The following is a 15227-nucleotide window of genomic DNA, read 5'->3' on the forward strand; positions in this document are numbered from 1 at the left end:
GCTTAGCTCCACTCGTCTTTTCTCAGAAAATATCTAATTATAATATTAGTAGAAATCCCCTGGTTATTTTGCAAAAGCAGAGATACTGATAATGTCTTCCTGGATCATCTGGCATTTTCCTTAACTCTAATTCCTGAGAAAGCTTTCGCTACCTTAGCATCCCTGCTTTAGCCACATTAGCCTGTATGCTATTCTCAGAATGTGGTGGATGCTTTCCTATGCTTGTTCCCTTAGTCTTGATCAAATGCCCAAGCTCTGTCCAACTTCTTTGTGTAACTCATATGCCTCATTTTGAAATTGTCTGCACTTTGTATTCTACTGAGTTTTATGACTATACCCTGAAAGATAGCAAGCTTCTTGAAGGGTAGGCACAAAACCCTCTTCAGATTGATCTCTGTATCTCTGTCTTCTCCTAACACTGCAGCAAATGGAGTCTTGGAGTAATCAGATACTTAATAAGCGCTGAATTGAAACCATCTGCCTTATATTAGTGACTTAGGGAAATGAAGAAATGCTGCAAAATTTGCATCTTAGCTGATCTGGGTTGCCCTATGATTGAAGATATGGGGAGACATGAAGACATCATCACCCGTATTAGCACTGGGAAGCAGCTTCAAGGAACCTGTGTTTTCTGGAATACTGTAGTAATGCCACCTCGGTAGGGGGTGAGATGATGGCTTCCATACCTGCTTGTTGTATAGAAACCATGCCACAGGTCCAGAACTTTACCTACCTTTAAGTTGTTTTCGGAATTTCGCAAGGTCATTTGTCCATTTCAGTACCTCTGGATTGGCTGCTTTGTCACTATGGGAAGGCTGAGAAGAGGAAGTTTAGAGTAAATGTTTGGAACTGGGGCAGGAAAAGAAGTAGAAGTGTTTGACAATCATTTTCATTTTAAATAGCAGAAAAAGTTCAGTTATATCTGAATATTAACTATGATCAATGAAAGCAAACTTCACAGGCATAATTCCATCATCGTTCTTTACATCTGGTCATTTTTGATACTTTCAAAGACTTCTTTGGCGGAAAAATGCTGGGTCTTATGATCATGGATTTTTGTCGGGTTATTTCCCAACCATTTCCCATTATTTGTAGGTTCATCCTATCAGGCTAAGTAAGTGGAAAGCAAAGGGGTATATGATGTTTTACACAGCAACCACCAAGAAATTGCTTTTGCCTCTCTTCTGCGAAATAGTAAGGATAGAGCTGAAAGGAGAATGAGGTCAGCACTAGTGAAATTTTATAAGAAGATAGTATTGAATTAAGCTTTAACCAAACAGAAAACTTCATTCAACGATTTCTCCCATTCTTGCTCACTTTGTTTACAAAATGAAGATTAAGCTTTCAATTTATTTGTGAGGATAAATTCATGCAAGAAAAATGCTGATACATGATGTCCGGGGTTTATCAGGGTTTACTGTCCAGTTTTTTTTTGTTTTTTTTTTTAATTACCCTTTTGTTTTGAAATCCTCTTGGTGGCTTTCCGTCACTTCTCAGCCCTGTTGTCAGGGCCACATGTTGGGGAGGGGAGGTGAAGAGAACAGCGTGAGGAGGTACTTACTCTGTACTTCCTCTCTTCTTCAAATCTGTCTTCAAACTTCCGGATCTTCTTTTTAAGGCTTTGAATCTTCCGTGTGAGCTGGGCAGGTGTCAGGTCCTCTCGCTCATCATCGTAGGACCCCAGAGAGGAGCTCCGACGCCTGTGAGGGACATGACTTAGGTCAGCTTTTCCCCCTGAGCAGTCCCTGCCTGCTGAAATGGGCTCTGGGGGTGTAGAATGTTGTGCAGAATGGAGAAGAGTCAAAACACTCCCGTTCTCTTGAATAAGGGAAATCTGACTGCTAATCAATTCTGTGACTCTGAGCTCTACCAAATAGATACAACTAGCCTTGTCTAGCTCACAACAACTAGCAAAGGCATGATAGATCATTCTGAAATGTGCTACGAGACTTAGAAGTTAAATCTGAGAGAGCTTTGGAAAGGAACAAATGGAAATTCAGTATGTGAAGTTGCTTTTAGGCCCCAGTTCAACTGAAAAACTACAACACGATTTGTGCTCTAGAATGGCGAGTTTGAAATACGTTCCCCCCACGGGCTGACAACTTAATTTAAAAAAAAATTACTAGCCATCCACACCATTCCTGTTGTGGAGGTGATGCATCAACTTAGCAACACAAAGAAACATACCTCATGAAAGAGTGGGAATTTGGAGGAGAGGGAGGCACTTCCGTGTCATCCAGGTATTGCCGACTCTGCCCGTAAGCGTAGAACCGGGGAGAGAGCATGGGGTCGCTGTCCTCATCGAGAAGCTGCCGAATCAGGCGCCCCGCCTGCGGGGAGAGGCGGGCTTCATCGGAGTCTATGGTCTCCCGCTGCCAAGAGGAGAAAGTAGGGACAGGCTCTGGAAAATAATGGTGGTTAGAGGTCAAAACTGTTCCTTACAGCATAGTTGTTTCTCAAGACTTCTGAATGCTCCAGGAAGCTGTCCAGGGAATGGTTTTGCATTTTAGATTTAAGGTTCTGACTAGGGACACCAAGCCTCAACCCAAATCATCAATATATCTGACAACCATGGCCATTCTCACCTGCTCTCAAAAGAGAACATGCAAGGGCTGCCCAGAGGAAAAGTCTTGAAGGAGGACAGCCAAGAGTGTATGCTTCCAACTCTCCTGGCAGATCACTAACAAAGACTTTTCCATGTGAGGACATCATTGAAAAGAAAGGCAAGTGAGTCATCACTGCTATATATCCTGCATCAAAATAATTAAAGAATCAAGATAAGGAATCATATTAATCTGATGAGTGCCCATTTCTTTCAGAGTTTGCAACTTCTGTTTAGTTCTTTGGTAAGCTGTTTTTTGTGTGTCTGTCCAATGCCTTGAGATTAGCATGGTTAAGATACATGCTTTGTACTTGAAACTTCAGAAGCTGTTTGAGACTATAATCCAAGTAAGATGCATACATAGTTAATAAAAAAGAAAAAAGGAGTGCCTTATAGAAGAAAATCTCTACAAACTGTTTTAGACAATCTTAAAATTAAAAAAATCATATTCAACAAAACAAACAAAGGCACTCAGTGTTCTTTTTTACTTTAATTGCCCTTTTTCACTTTAATTATTATTTTTGTTATTTTTGTGTGTGTGGTAATGAAGGTGTCAGGGATTGAGTTTGGGGATAAATGCACAACTATGTAATGGTACTGTGAACAACTGAATGTACGATTTGTTTTGTATGACTGCATGGTATGTGAATATATCTCAATAAAATGAATTAAAAAAAATCATATTTAGCACAAATTCTCCTGTGTCATTTTGGGAGGGACTAGGCTGAAGTTTATTTCCAATTACTACCACCCACCTTAATATATTTCTTTCCTCAATAAAAAAAAATCCTATCAGATTTTAATGACAGATCTCAAATGATAAAGTGTATTTCGTTTATAATAACCCCTGCATTAAAAAAAATGTTATGCTTTAAATTTATTTCTTAGTTACTGTGATTTAAACAAGGCTGTAATTTGGTCATACTCTTAAATTCTGGGACGCTTAAAGTTTGAATCAAAGAATGACTGATCCTTCAGCTGTCAAACTATTTATAAAATCTACAAAATTATCTGAAGTGCTTACTCAGCATTTTATCCAAAAGGCCATATTACAACTGTAGTCTGTTAAGAACCAGGTGAAACTTCATACGTCATCTTCTTTAGTGATTCTCAACCCTGGCTGCACATCAGAATCACACAGGCAGATTCAAATAACTACCAATGCACAGGTCTTCTCCCCACTAAATTAAATAGAATATGTAGGTGAGGGCCCAGATATGCAATATGCATATACTCACACATACACACACACACACATTTATAAAAGTTGCCCAAGTCACTCTAGTGTGTGCCCAGATTTGAGAATCACTGATTCCATTCAAAAGATTATAGATAAGAAAAAATGGAACCCAAAGAAGTTTGTCTAGTGATTTGTCTAAGAACAAATACCTAATCAATGGCAAGAGTTAGCACTGGACACCAAGTCTCCTGACTTCCAGGTCAGTGCTTCAATTTAGAATGTACCACGTGCTTCAATAACAATACAACTGATTAAAATTTTTGAAGATAACCGTGGAGTAAGAGAAAAATATGAATTTTAAAAAAACTATCCCCATGTGGAATGAGGTCCTTAGGTTCTCAAAATTTAAAGAACACCAAATATCTGGGATCACAGAGGATGACGTCAATATGTGGAAAAACGAGAGCAGCATTCAAGACAAATTCTTGCCTATGGAGACCAGAAAAGTGGCAGAGAATAGGTAGGTAGATGTACTCGGTTCAAGTTGGAGAGGAACAGGAGTCGTTTTCCCATTGGTACTGACACTATCAGCCTGCTCCTCTTGACTACCAAGGCTCAGACATGAGCTGCTCAAGGCTGCCAACATAAAAGAATAAGAAATGGATTGAAAGGTGAGGGAAGGAGAGGGTGAGTGGAACGTAATCCCTAGAAAAATAATTTCAAAACATTAGTGTTAAGTTGCACAAAATGGAACCATTAAACTGACAAGATCTTAGCTTTTATTTTATGGTATTTAGTAAGACAGCAGTAATTTCTGTGAGGACTAAAACTGATTAAGCCAAGACAGGGAAGGGCCAAAAAGGCTTAAACAGTAATGCGGCAGTAATCTTACCTCAGAGTGGCAAAGGAGCTAAAAAATCGGGGGAAGGGAAAGGTTTATCAGGACAGAGGGCACTGGTAAAACAAAGTCTGATGTTGATATTGGCATCCAGATATGCTGGTGAGCTTGACAACTTTACTTGACAAAATTTATTCTGAAAAGGTGTTACCTTAGGTCCTGAAGCCCTTTGATTTGTCTGAATTTAGCAGACCATCTCTTAAAAATCTCAGAACTAATCTTTGATTTAGGTTTTTGACCACAAGTTCTCTGTGTCCAAAAATGTTTGCAAAAATAATATATGCATCTATGCATATTAATTAAACAAGTCTCCAATAAAAGATAAATTGTCACCTTGAATTAACTGTAAAATACTAACTAAGGAACTGAATTATGGTTGTGTGATGTTCTGTGGTTAACACAGGGACATCTATCAGTTTTCCTTTCCGTTAACACATCTCATACTTTTGGGGATCCATTCTTGTTCAGTTACTTCACTGACAGGAAAACAAAATGTCGTGTTCCTAATGTCACCAATGGGATAAATGATATCCACAGCTGAGTGAATTCTAGTTTATAGGTGGTGTTTCTCTTAAAGCATATGGTTAGGGTGAATGAATTCACTTATTTAAAAATGAGAAATGTAAAACCATTGTGAATTTCAACTTTAAAAAAATAAAAAAGAATGTTTTACCATTAGTCTGCATATAGGATAGAAGTGAAAAGTTTCTCTGCCATGTAACCTGAAACATTTATATGATTTTTCTCTCAATTCTATTCAGTCTTATAATTTAATGCTCCTGTCCAAATGTTATCAAATGACATGTAATAGTTCAAAACAACTAAAGAATCAATAAAATCAACTTTTCCTCCATTTCAATTCAAAATGATTTAAAAATACAAAGCCATCTCATGTTTTGGTAGTTGAAGCTCAACTAGAAAAACAAGTAAGAACAGAAGAACAATGTGGTATGTGACAGAATGTACAAATGAATTTTACCTGCACAGAGAGCCAATTTTTGAGGATGCAATTGCTAATTTTGGAAATGGTTTTTATTTTAACCAGCAATTCTAGACAATGCAACAGAAAAGAAAGAATATTGCAAGAAAGTTGCTCAAAGGAAAACCATAAAAGATTTGAGGCTTCCAAATGGATTTTCATTTTAAAGCACTACACAATATAAATGCTTTGTCATATCTAGACCAGAACTCTTTGGGTACAGGGATTTTAATTTCAACCACGTGTTTTCACAAAGAACTCTGGATATACATCAAAAATTAACCCACCCCAGGTCATCTGACATTACAGCAGGTCATAAATAACAGACATAAAAGCAGTACGTTGTAATTCAAGTAATAAAGGGAATAGGTCCTGGAGGAGTTCCAGTTCAGACACCAGAGTACACATGGAAATAAAGGAAATTCACTGTAGGAAGAGGGAGCGTAACTCTAAGTAGTGTTGATGAGGTCAATGGAACACCTATTCTCTGCTTTGCTGGCTAGGTCCATTTATGATACCAAAGAAAATTGGCTACTCAGATGATTAATTTCTAAGGACTCTGCAGAGGATTAAGGGAACTGATGTTTTCCACATTTCATTTCCAACAATACATTATTTAGAGCTGTTACTATTTAATATGATGTCAGAACCTTCTTTCAAGGAGGCCACTAGTTGTGCTAGGAGATAGTGGCACATCCCAGACACAGAAAGCTGAAGGTACCACTGGGAAAGGTCCTTACTGGGAGAGAAAGAAAGAACAACCTGTTTATAAAATTTTCCTTAACAGTCTAAAATTTAACCTTAGAACAATGGTAGTTCTATTTCATTGTTCAAATAGTTTTGCAAACAGTTAGAAGAATCTAGCAGTCAGCTTTATCAACCACCAATCTAATCCTTAAATTTCATTTATCTACTTTGCCCCTATTTGCAAATTTAACAAGGCGGCCCTCAGTAGCTCCATTTAAGATTTTAATAGATGTGTGAAACAGCATAGGGTTGAGTATTTTAATGAGAATACCCCCATTTGAGTTGACTTTGATCCATTTATCTGTATATTTAAATGCAGTTGCTTAATTGGTGCTAATTCACTAGCCTACCTGTCTGCTTTCCATCCCCTTCCACATCTCTGGCAAGGCTATCATCAAGTCCATGTCAAAAGCCCAGGTGAGGTCTCTTCAGATGTACTATTTCCCTAATCCAAAGTCTGGTAAGAACATCAAAGAAAGGAGGCTGGTGTAACATGATTAGTCCCTGGGAAACCCATGGAAGACTAGAAATTATGGATTCCTCTTCTGTGTGTTCAGAGTCATCCAGTGTCTTTAGGTAGAATTGGGCTCTGGTTTCAAAGAAGGTGCAGCTCAGGCTGATTTTTCCTGAGACCATACTTGGAAATGTTTATGGAAGATAACAACAACTAACACTAACTAGTACCTAGGATGTGCCATGCTGGGCTGAGCACTTCGCATATATTAGCTCGTTTAATCCTCACAACAAACTTACTAAGTAGTTACTATTATTTCTATTAGCCAGTATTATCTACTGCTATTATTCCTATTTAAAGATGAAGAAATTGAGGCAGAAACTGAGCAGGTTTACTAACTTGCCAGCAAAGCTAGTAAGTAGCAGAGCCAGGATTTGAACCCAGAGAGTTTCGCTCTTAAATACTACATTCTACTGCCACAATACACAACTGATATACTTAGAAAATGGCATTGGGGTAGAAGTCAGGAGGCATTGTTTCCTCGAATCACTGTTATGCTCTTTTGTCCTCAGTCTCCTGATCTGTAGGATGGAAGGTTCTATTGGAAGATCTTTATGGTCCCTTGTTTCTCTATGATTCTTTTTGAGAATTTCCTTTTCAAAGTAATTTTTGATAAGCAGTAAGTGATGAATATATGTTCTTTTAAGCCTAATTTCACCAGGCTAACTCTAATAGAGTACCTGAGTGTTTACACCCCAGAACATCCATAAATGGTACCCCCAAATTGAAGTGACTTAGCTGCTTAGGAACATTTTGGTTATTTATGCAACTCTAAGGGCTTTAAATAACAGAATAGTATATTTGATTTGTGTAGTCATTTAACTTTGGAGAATGGAAGCCTTAATAATAATAGGGTCCTGTGAATAGAACAAATAATGTGCCCTAAAACATAGCTACACATACTAAAAAAAATTTTTTTAATTAAAAGAGCAAGCAAGCATGGTTCATATCTGTGGACAAGCATGACTAGACTCTTATCCTACATTCACTTTGGGAGGGTTCCACTCTATGTAGCCTATTTATTTCATTTTCATTTCCCTTTTTGTTTCCCTGATACTAAGTCTCAGAGGCCAGAGAACCTAATTTCTATATGGCAGCACACACTGAAGTGGCTAGTACCAGCAGGTCGCTCACTAAGCACTGTCTCACCTGATAATCCACCATTTTAAGCATTATCTCACATCTCCACATCAATGAGATAGTGTAAAGAAAGATTGGGATGGGGGCTGGGAACAAACCCAAAGAGTGTTCTATATGTCATGGTGTCTTGAACATTGTTGACAAAGATTTACAGATGGATACTGACTCATGGTTTTTAGTAACTATTATCTCCATTTATATATGTTGTTGCATTGGTTTCACATTTACTGCATAAATTAGTGTAAAGTTTATTCCTTACCTGAAAGTCACCATTTTGTTTATTTCTTACTGAAGTTATAAAATAGGTGATTTTTTTTCTCAGTGATAAGATTTATTGTTCTCATTTTAACTACTTGTTATGCAAAAATTCCTGTATTTCTACTATGCTTATTTTCATTTTTGGAAAATGAAAATAAATACATAACAAAAGTGGCCACTGGAAGCAATAACCAAATGATCAAAACAGGACTTGAAATGAATCCATGTAGATATTTTAGGAATGCAAGTTCAATGACAAATGCAGTCATTGGCCAAATAAATAAACCAAACAAAAAAAAAGTCAAAGCAAGCTACTTCATACATTACATGGATTATAAGATTAACATACCCAAGCCTACTGAAATGTAATGAATTTTTTCTGATAAACTTTTAAATTCCATCTACTTTCCCATTTCAAAATAAAATTGTTTGCTCCTTGATATTTATTATTACTATTTATCTGGAGGAAAGTTCTTTACATTTAATAATGAAATAGATTAAGGAAATTTTAAGTTGGTTTTCAACCACTCTGGAGATAATTTTCTGCTTTATATCAGTCTCTTTAAGACTGAAGGGGAGATTATAAATATATGATTAGGCAAGATAAAAATAATAAAATTGAATCCTTTGAGGAGGAGAAGGAGAAAGAGGAAGAAGAACCTACCTTTGCTGAATAAATCAACAAGATTATGTGGCAACTTGAATTCTGACAAAAAATCCTAGTTTTAATCTAGTTATTTATGTTAATGATATGGGAATTTCGACCACATCCTTGACCTCCAAAGATGGCATTTATTTTGGTTATTACTTTTTCCTTTTGTTTGGGTAACAGTGGCTAGTGTGGGACTTTTTTTTTTTTTTTTTTTTTTTGGTTGTTTTTAATGTATAAATATTTCGAAGTACACAAAACAAAACAGGAACAACAAAATAGTACCCAGGAATGTATCACTTAAATTAAAAACAGAAAACAAAAACAAAAATAACCATTGTTTTGTTCAATGGATTGTGAGCAAGGAAGATCTGATGAAATCTCAGATCTACTGTCTAATTATGTGAAAAGAATGAGAACATGTTTCTTAGATTTCAAGGAAGGAGAACTAGAGGGAAAACCTGTGTATTTGCTTGTTTTCACTTCACAAGCCCTGGGTGTCAGGAACATAGTGAGATTACTTTTTTTCACCTTGCGATCTTTTTAGCTCATTTTTGTTTTCTCATCTAAGATCATTAACATGAGTACTCCCAGATTAAAAAAAAAAAAAAAAAAAAGCAAAAAACAAAAGAGAGGGATGGAAGATAAGGAAATCCTGGGGCTGAAAAGGACTGATTTTTCAGAGTTTTGATTCCCAGTTAAGCTATTGTGTTAGGTCATGCTGCTGGAAATCAGGAGCATAATTTCTCTCTTTTTGTAGATTTCTCTGCACGGTAGTCTATAGAGGCAGATTGGCATTTATTTTGACTACACATCGATATATGTTTGGAAGCAGACACACATAATGATGAAAGAATAAGCAGTTTGGTGAAACTGCTGCAATATTCTTCCTGAAAAACAGTTTTGACAAGATAAGGATAGCTTCTTTTTCTTCAGAATTAAATTTCTGATGTTTTTGCCATGAATCTCTAGAAAAACCAATCTAAAACACTGTATTGCAGGTTTTCAAATAAGAGTCACTTTTATTCAGTGTTCTCTTTGATAGGCAAATCCCTTAGGTTTGCTAAACTGGATTTTAAAAATCTATTCATAATCATAGTAGCAAAACAAACCAAAACCTCTCTCTTGAAAAATGGGAAGATTTAATAAAGGAGGTGGACAGTTGGCATATAGCAGTGGGAAGATCAGTCATACTGAAAGAGTAAATCCTAAATGCATATGGATTTCTTATTACTCTGCCTAGCACTACTAGGGGAAACACACACACACACACACACACACACACACACACACACACAGCCATCAGCACTCTTGGTGAGTTAAAAAGAAATAAAAAGGACTTCAAGGTGACACTATGATAAAGGGCAAGCACATTTTCTTTCATAGATTGCAATTACCCTTGGCAACATTTTACATGACACATTCCAATGTCAGGTAGAAGATTTTTCGTCATTTAGAAATGCAGTTCTTTCTGCATGCTTAGCTCTCACTCTCACCCATACACATATGCTGTTGCATGCCTCTCATGTGTACCTTCCCAATATTAAATCATCCAAGTATCAGACCACCTACCTTCCCAGTTCTTCTCATCACACAATGCTGTCAGGTCCAACTGGGGCACTTCGGAGACAAAGCTCTCTGCCTGGTCATCGGCATCTTGGTTCCTCTGCAGCTTAGAGTCAGGTATGCTGGGATGCTCCTGAATCTTCATTGTAGAGCTCTGCAATAACAGCACAATATTCCCAAATATCTACTGCTCTCCAAAACCCAAAAATGTCTGCAGTAATTTCATTCTTTCTGGGTGAAACCTCCTAAGCCACAGCTGCTGATACACCCAGCACAGAAATCAAAATCATGGCTTGATGCCCCCAGATACTAGCTGGCCACCTGCATGCAAAAAGCGACCATCCAATCTACTTTCCTTTAACTTTTCTTCTGTGAGAAAGACAAGATGACTTCCTCCGGCTGCTTTTCCTGATAACTGCCGGCAGCTGACGGTCTTGATTATGACTGATCAGGGTGAGGAACGAGGGAAAGGAATTTGTGTTTCCTTAAAGGAGTATGGCTCTCCAGACTGTAAACAACAACACAAAACTGGCTACTGCTGTTGCTAAGGCTACAGCAGCAACATGATGTCTTTTGCACGCAGACGTCTTTGCCCCTAGGTACAGTCCTGCACAAAGCCAGGAGCCCAGACTGTATTCATGAAAGCTCTCCTGCCAGTTCTGCAGGCTTAGATAAATTACACGGGGCTAGCTGCACATTCCCAGATTTTTTGTGGTTGTTTTCTCACTGAGTGCGGCGAGAACAGGCTATTTATGGAGGAGCTCAGGGTATTAAAGCATTGTTGCGCAAATTCAAACAGCAGAGGGGTTTGGCATCTCATCTCTGCTAGCAGTGGACTTTGGAAATGGGCCAAAATTAAATTACACAGGGAGCACAACTTTTTTTTTTTTTTTAAAGTTAAAAGCCAAGAGCTGGCAAGCGAGTGATGCATAATTTATATCTTACAAATATGCAACTGTCACTTATTTTCCTACTATTCATTTACTCTGAATATTAAATACTCAGCTACACTTGGTTTTGCTCACTGGCTGTACATTTACTAGGCTAGGAAATCTGTGAGAAGGGAGAACCCTCCCCCCAGGGCTGATATTTTATCTAAGTGATTTTATGTTTAAAAAAACATTGAATTGAAATTAATTCTATTACACTGGAATTAATTCTTTTTTACCTTGCTCCTTTGGCATCTTGTAATCTCAACCCTTGCCACATTTCCTCTCTCATAAAATTATAAACAAACGTGTTTATAAAAGTATTTACTCAAAAATACATTTTCTAAGTACCAAAGATCGCCATAAAAGATTTTCTTTGAGAGCAACTGGAAATTTACTTTAGCAAATATATCCTCATTAAGTGAAAAAACTAAAAACATCTGGAAATCATAAGTGATTTCATTAATGTATGAGAAATGTTCTTATGCTTAAAATAAACACTACTTAAACTTCCAGCGACTTTTAATAGCTGTTCAACTCACTTTGAAATCACCAGGAGGAATATACAGGGCTTTTAATACTACATTTCCATGAAATGATGCATGAAGACCAGTATTTTCTTCACATTTGGGATAAAATGAAATATCATCAATCAATTAATGATGGGCTACTAAAGTCCGATGAAAATGACAAGTAAATTTTGGATATTACGAGACTTTAAAAATGCATTTTATCTACAGGGAAGCGAAAAACAGATTATGCCTTTATGTCACAAAGACAATTTGTTCCTTGAGCTGAATCCTTAGTGGACTGGGGTTGGATTACAAACCTGGTGCTTGGCCTTCTAAAAGCTACAAGGTCAGTCAGCCACCAATGTGTGTGTGTGTGTGTGTTAGCATATGCATGAACCAAATAAACATTTTCTCAATAAAGAGTTACAATACTTGCTACATGCAGAGGCAACAAAAAGAAGGAGAAAGAAGGAGAAGGAGAAAGAGGAGGAAGAGGAGAAAAGGAACCTGATTTAATTTTTTAAGTATGGTATTTTCTTCACGAGGAACCTGTATCAAGTTATTTAAACCATAATGAAATGGAAAGGACACAGAGTTTGCTTCCAGGGAGACCTGGGTTAGAGGTTTGTTTCTGACATCTGGCTGAGTTGCCTTACTTCTCTGAGCCTCCATTTCCTAATCTACAAAATGGCACACCATCTTGCAAGGCTGTTGTTGTTGTTGTTGTTTTTTTCTAAATTCAGTTTTATTGAGAAATATTCACATGCCATACAATCATCCATGGTGTACAATCAACTGTTCACAGTACCATCTTATAGTTGTGCATTCATCACCCCAATCTATTTTTGAACATTTTCCTTACACCAGAAACAATCAGAATCAGAATCAGAATAAAAAATAAAAAAAACAAAACAAAACACCCTGATCACCTCCCCCACACACAAACACATTATTTTTCATTTAGGTTTTGGCCCCATTTTTCTACTCATCCATCCATACACTGGATAAAGGGAGTGCGATCCACAGGGTTTTCACAATCACACTGTCGCCCATTGTAAGCTACACTGTTATACAATCGTCTTTAAGAGTCAAGGCTATTGGGTTGGAGTTCGGTAGTTTCAGGTATTTACTTCTAGCTATTCCAATACACTAAAACCTAAAAAGTGCTATCTATACAGTGCGTAAGAATGTCCACCAGAGCGACCTCTCGATTCCATTTGAAATCTCTCAGCCACTGAAGCTCCATTTCGTTTCATTTCGCATCCCCCTTTTGGTCAAGAAGATGTTCTCAATCCCACGATGCCGGGTCCAGATTCATCCCCTAGAGTCATATCCTGCGTTGCCAGGGAGATTTACACCCCTGGGAGTCAGGTGCAACGTAGGGGGGAGGGCAGTGAGGTCACCCGCCAACGTGGCTTAGTTAGAGAGAGAAGAACACATCTGAGCAACAAAGAGGCACTCAGGGGGAGACTCTTAGGCACAATTATAAGCAGGGTTAGCTTCTCCTTTGTAAGGTTGTTTTGAAGATCTGAGAGAATATACAAAAGGTCTCTTGCATGGTGTCTGGAGCATAAAGTACTATAAAATATTATTTTTAGTATTATTTTATTTTTACTACAATTATTATTTTTATTAGGCACCACAGGAGGAGGAGAAAACCCTGCACTGTCTCAAAATCATTAAGAGGGGAGTTAGAAACAAGGCATATAAACAACTGCAATCTGAGGAGAAACATGTAACAATAAGGGCAGTACAAAATTTTAAATGCATTTATGAAAAAATATTAGAGAAAAGAGCCATTAATGTTCCCATAATCAATCAGCAAGAGCAGTTTTGATTTGAGGGGCAGACAGGTGTGGGTCAGAGAGGCTAGGGAGGAAGGTAATTTATGCCAAAGAAAGAGCAAGTGCCAAGACAAGCAGTGGTCCACTGGCCACAGCAAGAGAAAAGGTTCAGGCTGGCCAGCGCTAAGGATAGAAAGGGGGTGTGGCAGGTGAGGAGGTTGTCAGATAAGCAGACATTGGACTGTGAAAGGCCTTGTATGCTGGGCCAAGCTAGGAATTTACCCTGTAGTAGATAACAGAGAGCCATGGAAGGATTATAACAGTAGAGAAATAATGACAAAGTATGTGTTTTAGAGAATGATGGCTTGGAGATGGGAATGAATGAGGGTGGGAAGACCTAAGCCTATGAGAATGTGTTCTGCCATTAACCTGCATTCCAACACCAGGCTATGCTCCCTACAGGGCCTGTGCATCCTCAGGCGGCCAGCCTAATCTGCTGCTCAAGAGTTTTGAAGTGTTTGATGTGACAGTAAAATTCTGAAATGCCACACATGCAAATTAATTTAAAAAATTTGTACCATTTAAGATCACTTCATCTGGATTACCACAAATTTCAAATTAGGGAAATTTAAATTAGAAAGTTCTCCCTCAATTTTTTTTCTCCCAAATGTATGGATTTTTTCATTCCTTCAGAAAATAGTTTTGGTGTAGCCACTCTATGCTGGGCTCCATATGAGACATGCAAGGTCTCTGTACTCAAAGAGCTCAGAATTAGAGGGATGGATTCAAGCACGTTCAATGGAATTCAGAGGACAGTGAATTTTGGTGCAAAACAACAATGAACCACCTTGTGAATTGGTGAGCTGCCCTTCACAGTGTTCAAATGAAGTCCAGAAGTCAGTAATGTTGGAGAAGGGGAGATTCCTACCCGGGGTAAGATACTGGAATAGATAGCCTCTAAGACCTATTATTCTGAAAAAGAGAATCAAGTCAAAATTTTACTAGTTTTTTCAAGAAACATTTATGGGCTGTCTATTATAAGTGAAGTGCTAGAGATACAAAGATAAATTCATTCATTCATTCAAGAAATACTTTTTGAGTACCTACTCTGCGCTAGCCATAGTAACTGTAAAAGAAACGCTACTTCACTTGTATCCTACCTCCCTTTCCTATTTGTTTGTTAATTCATTTGGCAAATATTTATTGAACACAGACTATGTCCTAGGCACTGGAATTACATGAATGAACAAGATACAGGCTCTACTGTAGAAGAGAGACATTAATTAGGTAAGTGCCAAATGCCATGTATGTTATAAAAGAAAAGCACAGGGTGCCATTGGAGAAAATACCGAGAACTCACCTTAGCTGGGGCCTCTGATGACAGTCTACATTCAGGTCAAGAAGCCATTAACTACAAGTCTTTCTATCATTCTAATCTTTGTGGACACTTATCTCCTGTCTAGCTGGGC

General features: G+C 37.8%; 1 protein-coding gene across 6 annotated transcripts in view; it reads right to left on the minus strand.

The window, feature by feature from the left end:
- Positions 1–15227, minus strand: part of FAM13A (family with sequence similarity 13 member A) — a 380146-nt gene that overhangs the window by 20192 nt on the left and 344727 nt on the right. For all 6 annotated transcript variants that reach the window (XM_037830247.1, XM_037830249.1, XM_037830246.1 and 3 more), the window contains 4 exons: positions 10540–10687; positions 2188–2401; positions 1562–1700; positions 734–815 (listed from right to left, as the gene is read on the minus strand). In XM_037830247.1, coding sequence (XP_037686175.1) covers positions 734–815; positions 1562–1700; positions 2188–2401; positions 10540–10687 — 583 coding nt within the window. The remainder of the gene's footprint in view (positions 1–733; positions 816–1561; positions 1701–2187; positions 2402–10539; positions 10688–15227) is intronic.

This window comes from Choloepus didactylus, chromosome 3, assembly GCF_015220235.1.
Source record: "Choloepus didactylus isolate mChoDid1 chromosome 3, mChoDid1.pri, whole genome shotgun sequence".
Taxonomy (NCBI): domain Eukaryota; kingdom Metazoa; phylum Chordata; class Mammalia; order Pilosa; family Megalonychidae; genus Choloepus; species Choloepus didactylus.